The following is a 15,527-nucleotide window of genomic DNA, read 5'->3' on the forward strand; positions in this document are numbered from 1 at the left end:
GGGTCGGTGTCAATATGACTCAAAACTATATTAGATTGGAAACTTATTGTTAATTTGATTTATGCTTAATTATATAATATATGTAACACCCAAAAAATTATTTTGTGGTGTTTGAGTTATATTTTAAGTAGTAAAATCAATAATAATAATGAAACGATGAGTCAAGTAGCAAAATAATCTTGATCAAGTATTTTTTAAAAGAAAAATTGACCCTTTCATATACATTTGATTGAATAATATGCTAAGATGTACCTCAGAAGCTTCTTCTTCTTTCTTTATTTTTTTAACCATTTTTTTAATGACCAAAATTATTATCCAACATTTGAAGACGATTTAATTCATGTCACGTGCTCATTTGCGTGTTCAGATGGTTGATTTGTAGTGGTCACCTAATCCTTGATTCTCTCGTTTACTTTTTTGGATTATTGAACAAGCCTTATATTTTATTTTCTTTACAATTACAACTCTATGATTCGCCTAGGTGTGGATTTTAAGATCTAGTTTCTCACAATTGGAGGGAAAAGACTGAAGCTTACAACTTGGGATATGGGTACAACAAAATCCTTGCAATTGTTGTTTACTGGTTTTCATAATTTCTAGATAAGTTCATATTAAATGTTATTATTATTATTATATGATTTTATGTTTGATGATAACCACATTTTTTATATTTTTTATTTTGCAAATACAAGGAAATTCAGAATCATTAAAAGGAGTGGGTCATTTTTGTTTCAAAAATTGTAGTATCTTACATTGAAAGATGTCAGGTAGGATGTCTATTATTATTATTATTATTATTATTCTTATTCTTGTTAATTTTTTGTTTTGTAAATTTATTAAAATATATGATCCTCATATTTTACAGAGATGGAAGAAGAAAGTGGGGATGATCAGTCATACATCCCTCAAGTTAGAGACGATCGAAAGCCAAATACTGGAATGAAATTCGAATCATTGGAGGATGCATATTCGTTCTATAATCAATACGCACGGGAATCTGGATTTAGTGCGAGAATTAGCAATAGCAAGAGAAGTAAGAAGACGAGTGAAGTTATTTGGAAAAAATTTGTATGCTTTAAAGAAGGGCAGACAGATGAAGTTCGATGGAGTAAAGAGGCAAATAGTGATAAACCAAGACAAAACAGAGCTCGTCGAGACATTCGATCTGGATGTAAGGCAAGGATTTCAGTTGTGAAAGAACAAACTGGTACGGGATGGGTTATCAGTAATTTCGTAGAAAACCATAGCCATCCACTTGCTACTCCTTCAAAAGTCCATTTGTTGCGTTCACATCGCAGTGTTTCTGTATCAAAGAAAGCACTAAGTCAACAATTTGCAGAAGCCAATATCCCAACTTGTCAACAAATGAGATTATTTGAGATAGAATATGGAGGGCCAGATAACGTAGGTTGTACAGAAAGAGATTTGAGAAACTATCAGAGAAGTTTAAGGGAGGAGCACATGGGGATGGATGCTGAAACATTTGTTGATTTTTTGCAATCTGAGAAAGACAAGTGTTCAACTTTTTTCTTTGATTATGAGACTGACTCAGACAACAGATTTAGCAGGTGTTTTTGGGCAGATTCTGTGTCAAGGAGGGCAAACATTGTCCTTGGCGATGTAGTGGTGTTTGATACAACATATAACACCAACAAATATGGGCTGATATTTGCACCTTTTGTAGGTGTTAATCATCACAGTCAGACCATCCTCTTTGGTTGTGGATTTCTGAGTGACGAAAGAACAGAATCTTTTGTTTGGTTGCTAGGTAAGTTCCTAGAAGCAATGCCTAGTGGTGCACCAAAATTGATCATCACTGATCAGGATCCTGCCATGACCAAAGCCATAGCCCAGGTTTTTCCCCAAACAGTGCATCGATATTGTCTGTGGCACATTTTAAACAAATTTCCAGACAAATTGAGTCCTGTTATTTTCCGTGACCATTACCAAAGCATTAGGAGTGTCATTGTACATTCAACAACAAGTGATGAATTTGAGGAGTCATGGAAAGGGGTTATGGAGTCTGCTGGCTTGGACCAAAACGATTGGCTGAATTTGATGTATGATTTGCGACATAGGTGGGTGCCAGCTTATTTTTTAAATGTATTCTCTGCAGGGATTTCAAGCAGTCAAAGATCAGAAAGTTCCCATGCTTTTTTCAAACGGTACATCTCTAACAAGAATGCATTGATGGATTTTATTGTTCGTTTTAATAAGGCACTCCGGAACCAAAGACACAATGAGTTAGTCGCAGATCATATTGATATGAATGAGCGCCCCAAAGTAATGTCAAATTGGCCAATGGAAACTCAAATGGTGAAAGTTTATACAAAAACGAAATGGTTGGAGTTTCAAAAAGAAGTAGGTGAGAGTCATCACTATTATGTGGAACAAGTATCTACTGGAATCGAGTTTGGGTTTTATCATGTACTGAATTTTCAAGGTTCTTCTTCATCGAAACCAAGGGTGCTTATACTTGACGTGCAGAGAAATGATGTATATTGTAGTTGTATGAAATTTCAGTTTGAGGGCATTCCGTGCAGGCATATGCTAGCATTTTTCCGTGTAAACCAAGTTTTCCACTTGCCTGATAAGTATATTCTCAAACGGTGGACCCAAGGCGCAAAAGTAGGAGCATTATTTTCTCTGTCTGAGCAAAATGTGATAGACGATCCAGAGAGGTGTTTGATGTCAAGACATTGGAATTTATCTTTTAGATCTTCTGCTTTAGTAGATGCAGCATTTATGACTGAAGAGGGAACAAAATTCTTGCATGAACAATTTGATGCTATTGACTGCAAAATGAAAGAGTTGAATATTTGCATACCATCAAGCAAGTCAAGTGAAAACAGGAGATCCATGGAGGGGGCCATTGCTATCATTGATCCTTGTGTAATAAGAACAAAGGGATGTGGAAAGAGATTGAAGTCATCGAAGGAAAAGACTACCTCGAAGGGTAGACAGTGTCGTGGATGCGGACGTCGTGGTGTGTCGCATGACAAGCGCAATTGCCCAAATTTGCTAGACAAGTATTACTTGATTAATGTTGTTTATTTGTATTTGTAAAGCTATAAATTCTATTAATCATATTTTGTCATTTTTGGTTTCCTAGGTCAAGTGCAAACAATGATAATGAAGATGACAGTTCTGATGAAGAAGATTTTGGATCGATAGATGGTATTTTAAATGGTTTAGTATTTTATGTGAAATTAAGTTACCCGTTGACATTATTTTAAGTTAGTGTATTAAGTTTGTATCTTTAGAAACATGTATTTGTACTATACAGGAATATAGAATTAAAGTGACGATGGATGAAAATGCAACGAGTGATCAGAAGCTACCCAAGGTAACGAGAATTGTTTACATTTTTAGATTTGTACCGTATATGACAAGTTTTTGTGGAGAAATATATTTTCAATCTGATTCGAAAAGGATGCCATGAATGCAAAGCATGACATGAACTTGATGATTTGGGTTTCCTACTGGTTTTATGTTTAAAATATTTATGGAATAAATTAGTCTTGAGTTGGTTATTTAAAGCTAATGCAGGGGATTAATGTTATTTAAAGCTAATGCAGGGGATTAGGAGATTGGCTTAGGGCTTGACTCATCGTTTCATTATTATGTGATGATTTTTCACAGAACCCAAAAGAGTATGATTCTGCTGCTGATTTCTTTGATGCTCACCTCTTTCCTATTGAGGTACAAAAAAACAATTCTTGATTTTATTGGAGTTTATTCCAATACAAAATCTGTATACTGATTAGCCTTTTTAATGATTAAAGCAGCAGATAATTTGAAATATAGGATGTCAAGTAGTCCACATTTTTCTTCATTTACTATGTGAATCTGCAGAGAAAATTCTCTGTTTTTTTTGCGAGCATATTCTCTTAATGGAGTCATTTTTTCAGTCTTTTTTTAATATGATTTAACTTTGATTATGAGATCGAATTCCTTCATGTAATCTTGTTTGTTCTTAGTCTGAAACAAAAATTTTAAATTACTTCTTTGTTATTAACTTTTGTTTTGTATTCCCTTTTTTTTTTCACTCAGACCTCCGTGTCTCTGGTACTGGTGGAGTGCATTTTGATCTTGTAATACGTGTTCTACGGGATATCCAACAGGTTGGACAAGAACCTGAAGAGATAATTATTTGTATAATTTTGATCTTGTTTAAAAAATTCTGTTGTTTTTTCTTTCTTTAGATTAGTTTGCTTTTAATCTTATGGTTTTCTTTGTTGTTGAAAATTATTTCTGAGTGGTTGGCTTATGTTAATTGAAGTGAAAACTGTTGTTGAGTTGTTGAATGTGTTTTGTTTATGGGAATTTGATTTAGTTTTGCCTCTGCGTGAGTTTTGCCTCCAATTATTGATTGAAAGAAAGTGACATTTCTGTAGTGGGCAACATTTCAATATGTGAGCAATAAAGTCTCGGCCTAATATTTAATTTGTTTTACGCCACCACGTAAAGCAATGCACAAACAAAGCAATAATCTCATCACTTGTAAATTTTTCCTATAATGCATTGTACTTGAATGTTTGCCTATTGACTGCTTAAAACATAAATAAATTGATGTGAACCCTATAATAAATGAAGGCAGACGATACCGAAGACTGAAGAGCAAACAAATTTCTGGAATACAATACTTTTGCAAGCCACTTTTTACCCAATTATCAGTAAGTCAACTATTTTTTCAAGATCATCATTGGAGCTACACATGGATATTAATTAACAAATTTACTTGTGCTTTTAATATTTGTAAAACGATTAGAAACCAAATATAAAACAATATTTAAATTAAATAACATAGTACCATGTATATCTTACTTCCAAAACCTTGGCTTTTGAACGAATCAAACCAAACCAAACATCAACCAAGAATTATAGCAACAAGATTTGGACAAATATGAGAAGAATAACAAGGATTCTTTCACAAAATTAGTCGTAATTTTTTTAAAAAAAGATTTCCCAAGTTCACATTAATAAGATAGATAAGAAAATGTAAACTTTGAAGCAAAAAATTGAGATGTAGAAGTAAATAAGCAGTAATAGCAGTAGTGACGAAGAAGAGGATAATGACCATGAAGAAGAGCAGATAAGCTTCCAGCAGGCATCCAAACATAAAAAATCCCAATACGTTTAAACATAGTAACAAAATATTATTAAAAAGGAGTCAATGACAAGAGTTACAACCTAAAACAATATAGCTCAACGTCTTCTACATTACTACACCATGATATTACATAACAATAAATATACACATCACGTATAGTGTGTACTTACTTAGAAACCACAATAACAAGGATGAAGAATAACATTATGCAAACCAATGTGCAAAAGCACCCATAACAACAACAAACTTGACCCAAAGTTAAAGGTTTGTCATCCAATGCATCATTACGAATCACATCCGTGCTTGTTGGCTGCACCGGTTGGGTTTTAATCTGCGGTTCCGTTTCCCCCATATCGGTATTATTCGTAGCAACAGAATGTGCGCTTGAAGATCCAGGCTGAGTGTGTGTGTGTGTGTGTCGATGTAGCCTATTCGTACAAGGGGAGGTCGGATTTGGTCCCCAATTAGACTCAGTTTCGATTTTCGATGACGGATCCTCATTCCCATAACTGTTTCTCAAATTAAATTCATCATACCAATAGAATCGGTTACGATGTTTCAAACCTGCTGGACATATAAAATAATAGTGCCCAGGCCGAGTCGAATGTTCACCCGCTTTACGTAGTAGCATCAACCCATTTCCGCATTCGCATTGTGGTGGTGTCTTCACTTCCATCAAAGCTAAGCAAAAAATTGAAAAATATGTGGTTAATTACGAATGAAAAGGATTGTCAATAAATAGTTCCAAAAATTCCTTAGAATCGGAATTGAACGTGAAATGAAACCCAAAAAAAAAGTCTTTGATTCATAATCCAAACAGAAAACACAATCCTACTACAAACACAATCAATGCAGTTAATCAACGAGTAGCAAATAGATCAATAGTATCATCTTTCGACTGGGAAATGAAGAGAAAACATAACCAAACGGCCCTGATAAATTCAAGAAATAAAACCCAACAACAAATAAAACAAGAAAACTGCCCACAAAACATCTTTCAAAACGCAGGCACGTCCTTTCAACTCACTTCGGCAGCCCCTAACACCATACAATCCAATTTTTCAGAAACAAGCTCAAATGGCTCAAGAAAACAAGCTGTAATTTTAAAATCGATCAAGCCCTCAAGAATTAACCAATAAATGATACATTGCTCATTCCAACTTCAAAACATCATCAAAATTCGAAACATACCAAGATACCAAGGCAACAACATTCTGAAATTTTGATATCCCTAAAAAGCACGCCAAGTCTCAACTCCAAACCAACATATATCTCATTTTAACAATAATGCACAAGGAAATTTCGAAAATGGACAAGAAAATTTCTGCCAACATTATCTATAATGTATGCACATTGATACGCCTTGAAAAAGGTCAAGGAAATGGCTCCGTTCTTTCAATCTCATCAATACTTATCCAAATAACACTAATAAATAATAGTTTAACGCAGCTTCATTCTTAAGCTAATATGATCTAAAGTCAACATCCCAGGATTAAAAAAATATTCATGCACAACACTCTTAACGCCAAAGTCAAATTCAAAAAAAGCCCAACTAGACTGCGAAGTCAAGCCTACAAATTGATGAATCGCAACCAATGAGAAATAGAATAATATTCCAGTTTTTATCAAACAAATAGAAAAATTTTACATTATGTTTCAACCATCTGAACACGCAAATGAGCACGTGACATGAATTAAATCGTCTTCAAATGTTGGATAATAATTTTGGTCATTAAAAAATTTTTAAAAAATAAAGAAAGAAGAACAAGCTTCTGAGTAAAAAAATAATTTTTACTCCTTCACGGCTTGCAGCCCCCGCTCATTACTCCATTGAAAAATGGTTCTTGACTACGTACACCATTCACTTACAAAATTAGCCTTCCCATAGGATCTCGAGAAATATGAACTAATCAAAGTAAGAAATCTTAAAACCAAATACCCGATTCCAATAATGTGAGTTGCGAGGCGGTGGAGGGTTATCTTCTCGAATCGATCTTGACTGGAGTTTTCGATTTCTTTAACTACTCGGGACGGAGAACGACGGAGATGCACTTGTTCCCTTCCGGATTTGGGCGGCAGTGGAAGCGAGAAGAAAAGAAATGAGATCGCGATGGGTTGAAGAAATTGGGGATCTGAACTCACGAAGTGAAGGGAAAATTAGGGATATAATGTCTGATGGGCACAAAAATAAAACAAGGAAATAAATATTTAAAAAAAAAAGGTACACATGGGCGCCAGCTAGGCTGGCGCCCAAGTTTCCCTGCACCCTTTGGGTGCAGGTGAACGGGATTGTATATATATATATATATATATAAAACTTTATAAATTGCAAGAAGGGACGACACTGTTTGGATCAGTTTTCTGGGCTATCCAAGATCTAATGATTGTTGAGAACTTGAGATATGAAGAATAATACCTGGCTGGATCCGTCTGAACCCAAATCATGCTTATCTTGGTTCATAACAAGTTTTGATGTATTCTATTTTGAAATAGTATATATATGAAAAAAATTAGATAAAAAAACAACTCAACAGAATCAACTAATTAGTACACTTGTCTCATTTGGATATTTTTAATACATTTTTTCTTTCTCATCAAATACAGATAAATAGTCAATGTTTAGAATAAATAATAATTGAAATAAACGAAACAAATATGTAAAGTTCTAAAATACAACATTAATAATAATAACGGTAAAATTGTATTCTCAGAAAAAAAAGAAACAATAAAATTGTGGGCGGGTAAAACGTTTGGTAAATGGAAATAACTTATCGAACCAAATTAAATTAAAAAAATTGGTTTGATAAAACTCAGAAGTATGTTTTCTACATCTGAAAACAAAAACAATCTATTTTCATACTCTGGTGCCCTAGATTTTGATTTTTCTGCAATCTACAGGCAGGGGCGGACCCAGAAATTTTTTTCAGGGGACACAATTAAAAACGGAGTCACGTGTTACTCCATCGGGTGATAGCTTAAGTGACCACTTTGTTTTCTCTATTTTGTATACATTAAATTTAGTTCATTTTGTTAATATCTCTGTTAACAATTTTAAAAATAAAAGATACAAACTAAACATATTAAAAAATTAAGTGATCAAAAAAATTTAATTCAGGTAAAAATAAAAATCTAACTATGTTAAACGATGCAATTCATAAAAAAATCACGAATACATAATTTATATCTTTAAAAGACAAGCATAAAATTTAAAATATTATCATCAATACCTAATAATTTTTATATTATTTGATAAGTCCCTAAATAATTTTATTTTTTAATATATAACACCAATATGAATTAAAATTGTCATGTACTATATTTTATTTTATTAAATAAATAATACAAATATATCATCAAAATTTTGTATGAAAAATTGAGGGTATGGGTCCAAATGGATCGGCGGTGTAAGACCCTGAACGATTAAGTTATTAATTATGGAATTGAGATTTAAATTTCAAATTTGGAAAAATATCAATTGGATCATTTATGATAATTAGAGATTTAATTTTCGAGTTGGAAATATTTAATTTGAGAATTTACGGATTTTGAGATTTAAATTCCGGGATTCTTTAATTAAAATAGGAAAATATTTGAATTGAATATTTACGGAATTTAAGAATTAAATTCCGAGTTCCGAGAATGAAAGAAGATTTAATTCGATGGTGAAATCCGAGCAGGGATAAATTTGCAAATATAAAGAAGTTCAAGGACTAAAATGTGATAACGTTCGAAATTATTTAATTTTGATCCGAGATTATTTAATTTGAGAATATTTAGAGTTTTGAATTAAATTCTTATATTTTTAAATTATTTAGTATTGACATTGAATTAAATCGTTTGTCCAAGAACTAGTTTGCAAATAGGCCAAAGTTCAGGGACTAATATGCAATTTTATTGCAAGTGGCCCTTTATACGTGTAAGTTACTGAGAAATCATTAGAATTCTTCAGCTTTATCAAAAATAAACCGAGAGAAGAAAAAAAATAGGCTTCCAAGCCATTTTCATTAGCTTACGTTGCGATATCTTTTGATCCGTTCGTCCGATTTTATAATCGAGCATAGTTCCGGAATCCTTGCGACGAGAGCTTCGATTTGGAGTAATTTTTATCCTCTTTCCAGCATGTTTGAAAATTGGAAGTTGGGAGAAAATCATATTTGATTATGTTTATGTATTCTTGAGCTTATATTGATCATTCTATCGGCATCGAATCGAAAACGGACAACGTATTCATTTGTTATGATTTCAGCTCATGTTCGAACTTATGCCTACTGTTTTATGTTGGTTTCATGATGATATCTAGCTGATATGTAAGTGTTTGAAGTTGAATAAGATGAATATGTTGTTATCTTGGAGTTTCGGTTATCCGATTTTATTCCGTTATGCCGTTGGTTGCCATTTCTATGCATTTCAGAAGTTATCTTCGATTCTATACCTACTGATTTAGCTAATATATGATGTCTTACGGCTCATATGAGGTGTAGATGAAGTGTATTATGATAGAGTAGATAGCAATGAATTCCGGTTGCCGAAGTTTAACCGTCATGCCGTCTAGTCAATACTTGGCTAGTATTGAATTATCTGTGATTGAGCTGAGTTTGAACTGAGTTCTTTCTGACATAAATAGCTTGTAAACACTTCATTTCAGATTGGGAATGAAGGCTATTGAGCTCGAGAAGTTTAGTTTCGAATCGATAGAAGTTTGAACAAAGTTTGTGACTTTTTGCCTTGAAGATTAGATGATGAACTTGATCAGAATTTTGTGATATGTTCAGATTTGAAGCAACGACGACTCAACGAAAATGAAAGATATAAGATGACATCGAGAGTCAGGGATTCGATACTCGAGAACGATGATTCTTGAGTTATCCCGAACAAATCACATACTTGTTTAATTACTTGTTCTTGGGTTAGAAGATAGAACTTATGTTATTGTCGGTCCATCACAGGTAGTGGATTTGATTTTGATTTTGATATGATATGATATATGAATTGATTCTAATGCCAAGGTTTGATGAACCTTATTTTCGACTCAGATATGGCGACGATAGATGGATATCTATGTCAAGATCGGATACGAATCTTGATGGCAGTGATTTGATATGAATCGATTATTGATAGCGCGCTATATAAATCTTTTGATTTGAAGTATGATTTGAAGTCTTGATTGATATGTTTCGAATTGATATATGCGATATATTACTCTGTCCTTGAATTAAAATGGTTAGAGTTGACATGTTTACATTTTAACGCATGTATATGTCTTTTATACTGAGAATTATATTCTCACCGAAGCTTATCCGGCTGTTATCTTATTTTGTATGTGTGCATGAAAACAGGTGGGGTAGGAGCTAGTCGAAGACGATATTGATAGCTCGGGAGAGAGTGCTAGTACGTGGTGTCTCGGGTTTGTAGCTGAAAGGATGTACTTAGTTCTGCCAAGCATGTTAGAAAACACTTAAGCTTTGATAGTTGGAAAACATGTTGGATATCTTGTAATAGTTCAATGTTTTATTGGACTTAAAGCTTCTAGTTGATGTAATGCATGCTTGTAAACTTAATTGGAACTTGGTATAAATGACTGTGCATGTTGTGGATTTGTTTTAACTTGTTTTAGAGTCAAGAGAGCAAGTTTGGAAGAGGTTGAAAGATCAAACCATAGGCTGCTGAAAACAGGGCATTTTCTACCCAGAATTTTAGCCCGAGCTGCAGAAAACTGCAGCCCGAGCGCTGCTTAAAAGCCCCAACCCGAGGGTTGGGTGAGAGGGAGCGCTCGGTCGACTGAATAGTGCAGATCGAGCGCAACCCTATTTGAAAAAAAATTGTTGTTTTGTTATCTTTGATAATTTGTTAGTTAATCATGTTTAGTGATTAATTGCCCCAAGATTTGATTATCAATCCGAGGCCCCACAGGCGGGGTGAATGAACCCGCAACCAACCAAAACACGCTAGACGACTTGAAAAATTAGCAAGTCAACCCGTATATTTGACGATGCAGGACGAACAACTCATTAATTTTTAGTTATATTTGACGAGCCTGTAACCCATGACAACACACTACCCTAGGTACCGCTTGGTAGATATGATGAGATAAATAATACATCGATAATGAATATAATGTAATAAAAAAATAAATAAAAAATGATGGTGAATATAGTATTTGATTTGATTGATGAATTATAATTTATTTGATTTGATTGATTAAATTTTATATAAAAATGATAAATTACCATTTTATCTTTTTAACAAAAAATAAAAATAAACAATACTATTTATAACGAGTAATATAGTAATTTAAATTTAATTATTTGATTGATGTAAGATAAATAATTAATGATTTGATTAATGTAAAATAAATAATTAATAGATGCATAAATAATATTATGAGAAGAACGCGAGATTAAATAAGATGATTTATACACATATTAATAATATAGGATACCAAATGGAGCTAACGAGATGAACGAGTCATTGTTTAAAAAAATAAAATAAAGTTAAATATAAAATTTTTTGTTAATTAATTAACAATAAAAAAAAAGGAAAAAAAAGGGGCGGGGTTTCAAGTTTCAACTCAGAAATTGGGGCTCGCTGCATTTCAAAATATTCGAAGCAGAAGAGAGAAATTCTTCGGCTCGTGTTCGGGAATGGAGAGTCACCAAGCAGTAGATGGGCTACTCTTCCTGTTTTCCAAAGCCAATCGCGACCTCTCCATGGTTCACCATAAGCTCAGCAAAGAATTCCATCAACTCTACCCCGACAATGTATTCCATTCTTCTTTCGTTTATCTTCCTCTAATCTAATTCTTGGAGTAATTTTGGTCACTTTTAAATTTTGCTAGGCTAATCCCATGAATCTTGTGGGCCGGTTGAAGAAAATTGAAGAAGAAATGTCATCCCTCAAGGACCAGTGTAGGGAACTGTTAGCTGCTAAACAGGTACGCCACGATGTTATGTGTGACTTGCCAGAGAATATTTTTTGTTTTGTGCTTAGATATTTTGTAGAGCTTCCGCCTATGTAGATATGAGTTGTCTTATTTTTTGAATTGCTGTAAGTTATGAGTTGTTCTTCAATAAAAAAACGAATCTAAGTATGAAGTACATGGGCAATTGAGGGATAAGGATTCCACACTTATCTTTTGGACATCTTAATCGATTTCCTTGTGTTTGTGTCACCACATTATGTGATTATGGGAAGACAAATATAGGTTGCCAATCTATTAATAGTAAATGAATGGTGGTACTTACTTCGAGATCGCTGTTCAGAGGTGTTCAAATGGTAAACCAATATTTGATGTTTTCTCACGGCTTTGATCTGAGCCCCGGCTTTGTTACTATTTTCCATGATGATTCAAGTAGGATAGTTTATTGCTTTTCAGTGATCAGATTTGTAGTATTCAAACATGTTTCAGTCTTATCAACCCACAGGATCTGATTGATAAAGCTAGAACAGTCTTGGTGGGGAACAAGACGCTTCTGCAGAGGTTGCAAGCTTCTGCAGGTGTACCCATGACATGTGATGCTGATGATCCCTCTTATGAGAACTTCAACCAGGTTCTATGTTTACTATCTTGATTTGAACTACTGTTGTTAAAGCCTCCCCACAGTTCATTTCCTCTTTCCCTCAAGATGGAGGGAATAACATTAGATATAGGCCAAGGACAGGATTTTTAAAGTATGTTTCGAATTTCTCCTGGTTGCATTTTCCATGTGCTGCATAAAGTCTTGCATCATATGCCAGCAAGCAACCAATATTTAAGTGGCGAGATTTGTTTTTTCAAGTATCATGGCATGAAGTGATATCTGGTAGCCTCGCCACACATTTTGACGCTCTTGGTGGTTATTTCTCAAAATGCTTTTGGAAGTAGTGTGGCTGTTGTGTAAAGCTTTTATCCATGATGTACAGATTATTGATGAATGGACTGTTCAAGTCAGAGCTAAAACAGGTGAGGTTTTGATTGTTTTGTTGTGATGAAGACTTCTGTTACCTTTACCCTAATTAGTCTACATGGTCGCCAAGTCAGATAGCAAGTTGCTAGTATAGCCATTTGAGCTCACTGGTTGGTTACATGCTTTGACGCAATTTCGATTTTGTAGAGGGAGTGGAGGAGCCGGGCTCTAATGATATCAACCAGTTGTTATTCTCAGCAATTGTCCAAGACAACTGAGAGTTGTGGAAATGGTGCTCCGAGGTCAACATGAAAGTTCTTTACTCTTTGCAATTCAAGATCGAAAATTGTGTTTAGTTGTTGCAAACTTGAAGGTCAGTTGACCTCTGGTTTCATTGTGTTTACATGCGGCACAGGTATTATTATTATTATAGCTTTTGGGATAAAAATTTTGATCTAAATCAAAGGGTGAAAACAAAACAATACAATCCATACATACACAATATAATGGAAGAAACCATCCTACAAACACTGTTAATTGTTATTCTTGTGACAACAATTTAAATTGAAATGTACATAAACACGTTGGGTAGCATGAACACAAGTTACAAATGGGTGAAGGATTTAAAACGGATAGATTAGCTAGCATTGTTCAATATCTTTACAACAGGCAAAACATATTGTGCATGCCGAATTCTGATCCACTCCGGCTTCCATTTTCAGCATGTTAAGTTGGCGGTTTTTTCTTGAGAGGCACCTAATCGAATGTGTTTATTCTGGATATCAACTTGGAAAACTTCACAAAATTCCTGAATCAGAGATTTATGAGTGGCACCAATCAATTCTGAATCATCAGTAATATGATATTGGTCTTGTCGATTTACTGGAGAAGAAAATTGTTCATGCAGCAGTTCTTTTATACTTCCGACTTCACGATCCTGAATGCCACATGGAACTATCTGCTGAAAGGGTTTTATATCTGTGGTGACATTCAATGCCAAGCCATGATATGCTATCCGTTTCGATATTTTTATACCAATGGCTGCTAATTTCTGGTTTCCTGAAGGATCCAAAAGGAAGCTATAAATACCAAGCGCTAAAGAGATATGACAGAACGCATAAAATGGATTCATGAAAATTCAAGTTATCAAGATTCAAGAATGCTATGCCAAATAGAGGCACACAAAAAGGATAGCAAGTGCTGATAGGAATTCTAGAGCATGAAATTTATTTAAAGGAATTCTGATTCATGAGTAGCATAGAGACCGTTGCAGGCACAAAATAATTTTAGACGTACCAACCCAAACACCGGTTAAGCCCTTGATTCGCGAAGCTTCAATAGAGAACGTCGAGGAAAGAGCACGAATGACCACTTCTTCAAGTGCCCTAAGATACTGATGGGCATCCATGTTGTAGTAGCGGAGATTGATTATAGGGTACATGACAAGCTACAATACAACAAGAACTTGAAACATTCAGAACAAAACATTGACATCACAGTTACATGAACATCAACATTATGATAAGTTGGTTGACAATGTTCCCAGCAGAAATTTAGACCCCAAACATCCGTTATTTTCAATCAAACAAATTTGTTTTCCAGGATCATATTCCAAGTAAACTACAATCTCCATACCCTTAAGCATTTGGGCTATGGTGCTAAACTTTAAGATCCCAGTACATTGAGGGATCAAGCAAAGTTTCCAGAGACTGGAGAATATATGCAGCATCATATACCTGACCAGGGCCATGGTACGTGACTTCACCACCTCGTTCGGTCCGATGCACTTCAAACGATGTGTTTTTTACATCAAACTTCATGTACTCTTCCTTGCTACCAGTGCCCAATGTGTATACAGGTTCGTGTTGCAAAATGATCAAAGTATCAGCCAAATCTTTACCCTCTTCAATCAAAGATTTTTTCTCTTCAACAATAGCATTTTGCCATGACCAAGCCTCAACATAAGGAACCAGCTCTTTATGCAAGTCATACAAATCAACACTGTAATAAAAATTAAATAGGGCAATCTATGAACAAAACCCACATCCATTTAACTGTAAAGTTACCTTCTTTTTGGCATATGCACCATTGATACGGTGAAATTAAAGGAAGAGTGATATTTCCGAGTAGCTTTTGATGGGTTTGGAATGGAACTGAAAATGGGACTGACAAGTGAAGGCATAATTCAAGGTTTATGGAACTGGAGATGTGCTGTAAGCTGCGGCGGCACAGAGAGTGTGGTAAAAGCTTCAGTCTTGGGGCGGAGAAAACGAAGATAACTCAGTCTATGGGGTATTAAAGATATACATAGGGACAAAAAATAAATTTAAAATCGGAGTTTTTTTTGTTTGAGGGCCTGGGAAACTTGTGCAGGCGGAGAGAGGTCCTTTACGCCGATGAAGCATACGGCGGTGTTATGGCGGAGGACGGCAACGGGAAAAAAGGATGAAAAGGAGACTTGATATGTTTGGAGTTGGAGGCCCTACGTTTTGGGCCGTTGGGCTTTATAGTCCAACGTAATGGAATGTTGA

The 15,527-nt window shown here is 34.6% G+C and overlaps 4 protein-coding genes across 6 annotated transcripts; 3 read left to right on the forward strand and 1 right to left on the reverse strand.

The window, feature by feature from the left end:
- Positions 1-867: 867 nt before the first annotated feature.
- Positions 868-1,732, forward strand: LOC140872290 (protein FAR1-RELATED SEQUENCE 5-like). The gene is made up of 2 exons (XM_073275113.1): positions 868-1,620; positions 1,685-1,732. The coding sequence occupies exons 1-2, from the start codon at positions 868-870 to the stop codon at positions 1,730-1,732; spliced, it is 801 nt and encodes a 266-aa protein (XP_073131214.1).
- On the forward strand, positions 1,635-4,169 carry LOC140876346 (protein FAR-RED IMPAIRED RESPONSE 1-like). Of its 3 annotated transcripts, XR_012148752.1 has the most exons (5): positions 1,635-3,029; positions 3,113-3,177; positions 3,287-3,346; positions 3,643-3,702; positions 4,054-4,147. XR_012148752.1 is itself a non-coding variant. In XM_073280300.1 (3 exons), exons 1-3 carry the CDS (start codon positions 1,786-1,788, stop codon positions 3,292-3,294), a joined length of 1,317 nt encoding a protein of 438 aa, XP_073136401.1. In that variant the 5' UTR covers positions 1,635-1,785; the 3' UTR covers positions 3,295-3,380. The 3 variants fall into 3 exon arrangements, 1 of the variants encoding a protein (XP_073136401.1); XR_012148753.1 differs by lacking the exon at positions 3,643-3,702 and having other exon boundaries at positions 4,054-4,169; XM_073280300.1 differs by lacking the exons at positions 3,643-3,702; positions 4,054-4,147 and having other exon boundaries at positions 3,287-3,380.
- A 7,526-nt stretch (positions 4,170-11,695) lies between these two features.
- Positions 11,696-13,428, forward strand: LOC140876277 (uncharacterized). Its single transcript, XM_073280196.1, has 5 exons — positions 11,696-11,871; positions 11,949-12,044; positions 12,535-12,660; positions 13,013-13,052; positions 13,204-13,428. Exons 1-5 carry the CDS (start codon positions 11,755-11,757, stop codon positions 13,272-13,274), a joined length of 450 nt encoding a protein of 149 aa, XP_073136297.1. The 5' UTR covers positions 11,696-11,754; the 3' UTR covers positions 13,275-13,428.
- A 94-nt stretch (positions 13,429-13,522) lies between these two features.
- On the reverse strand, positions 13,523-15,453 carry LOC140875591 (octanoyltransferase LIP2p, chloroplastic-like). The gene is made up of 4 exons (XM_073279315.1): positions 15,063-15,453; positions 14,733-14,997; positions 14,293-14,443; positions 13,523-14,055 (listed from the first exon to the last, which is right to left on the reverse strand). Exons 1-4 carry the CDS (start codon positions 15,176-15,178, stop codon positions 13,715-13,717), a joined length of 873 nt encoding a protein of 290 aa, XP_073135416.1. The 5' UTR covers positions 15,179-15,453; the 3' UTR covers positions 13,523-13,714.
- Between the last annotated feature and the right edge of the window lie 74 nt (positions 15,454-15,527).

This window comes from Henckelia pumila, chromosome 1 (genome assembly GCF_033568475.1).
Source record: "Henckelia pumila isolate YLH828 chromosome 1, ASM3356847v2, whole genome shotgun sequence".
Taxonomy (NCBI): domain Eukaryota; kingdom Viridiplantae; phylum Streptophyta; class Magnoliopsida; order Lamiales; family Gesneriaceae; genus Henckelia; species Henckelia pumila.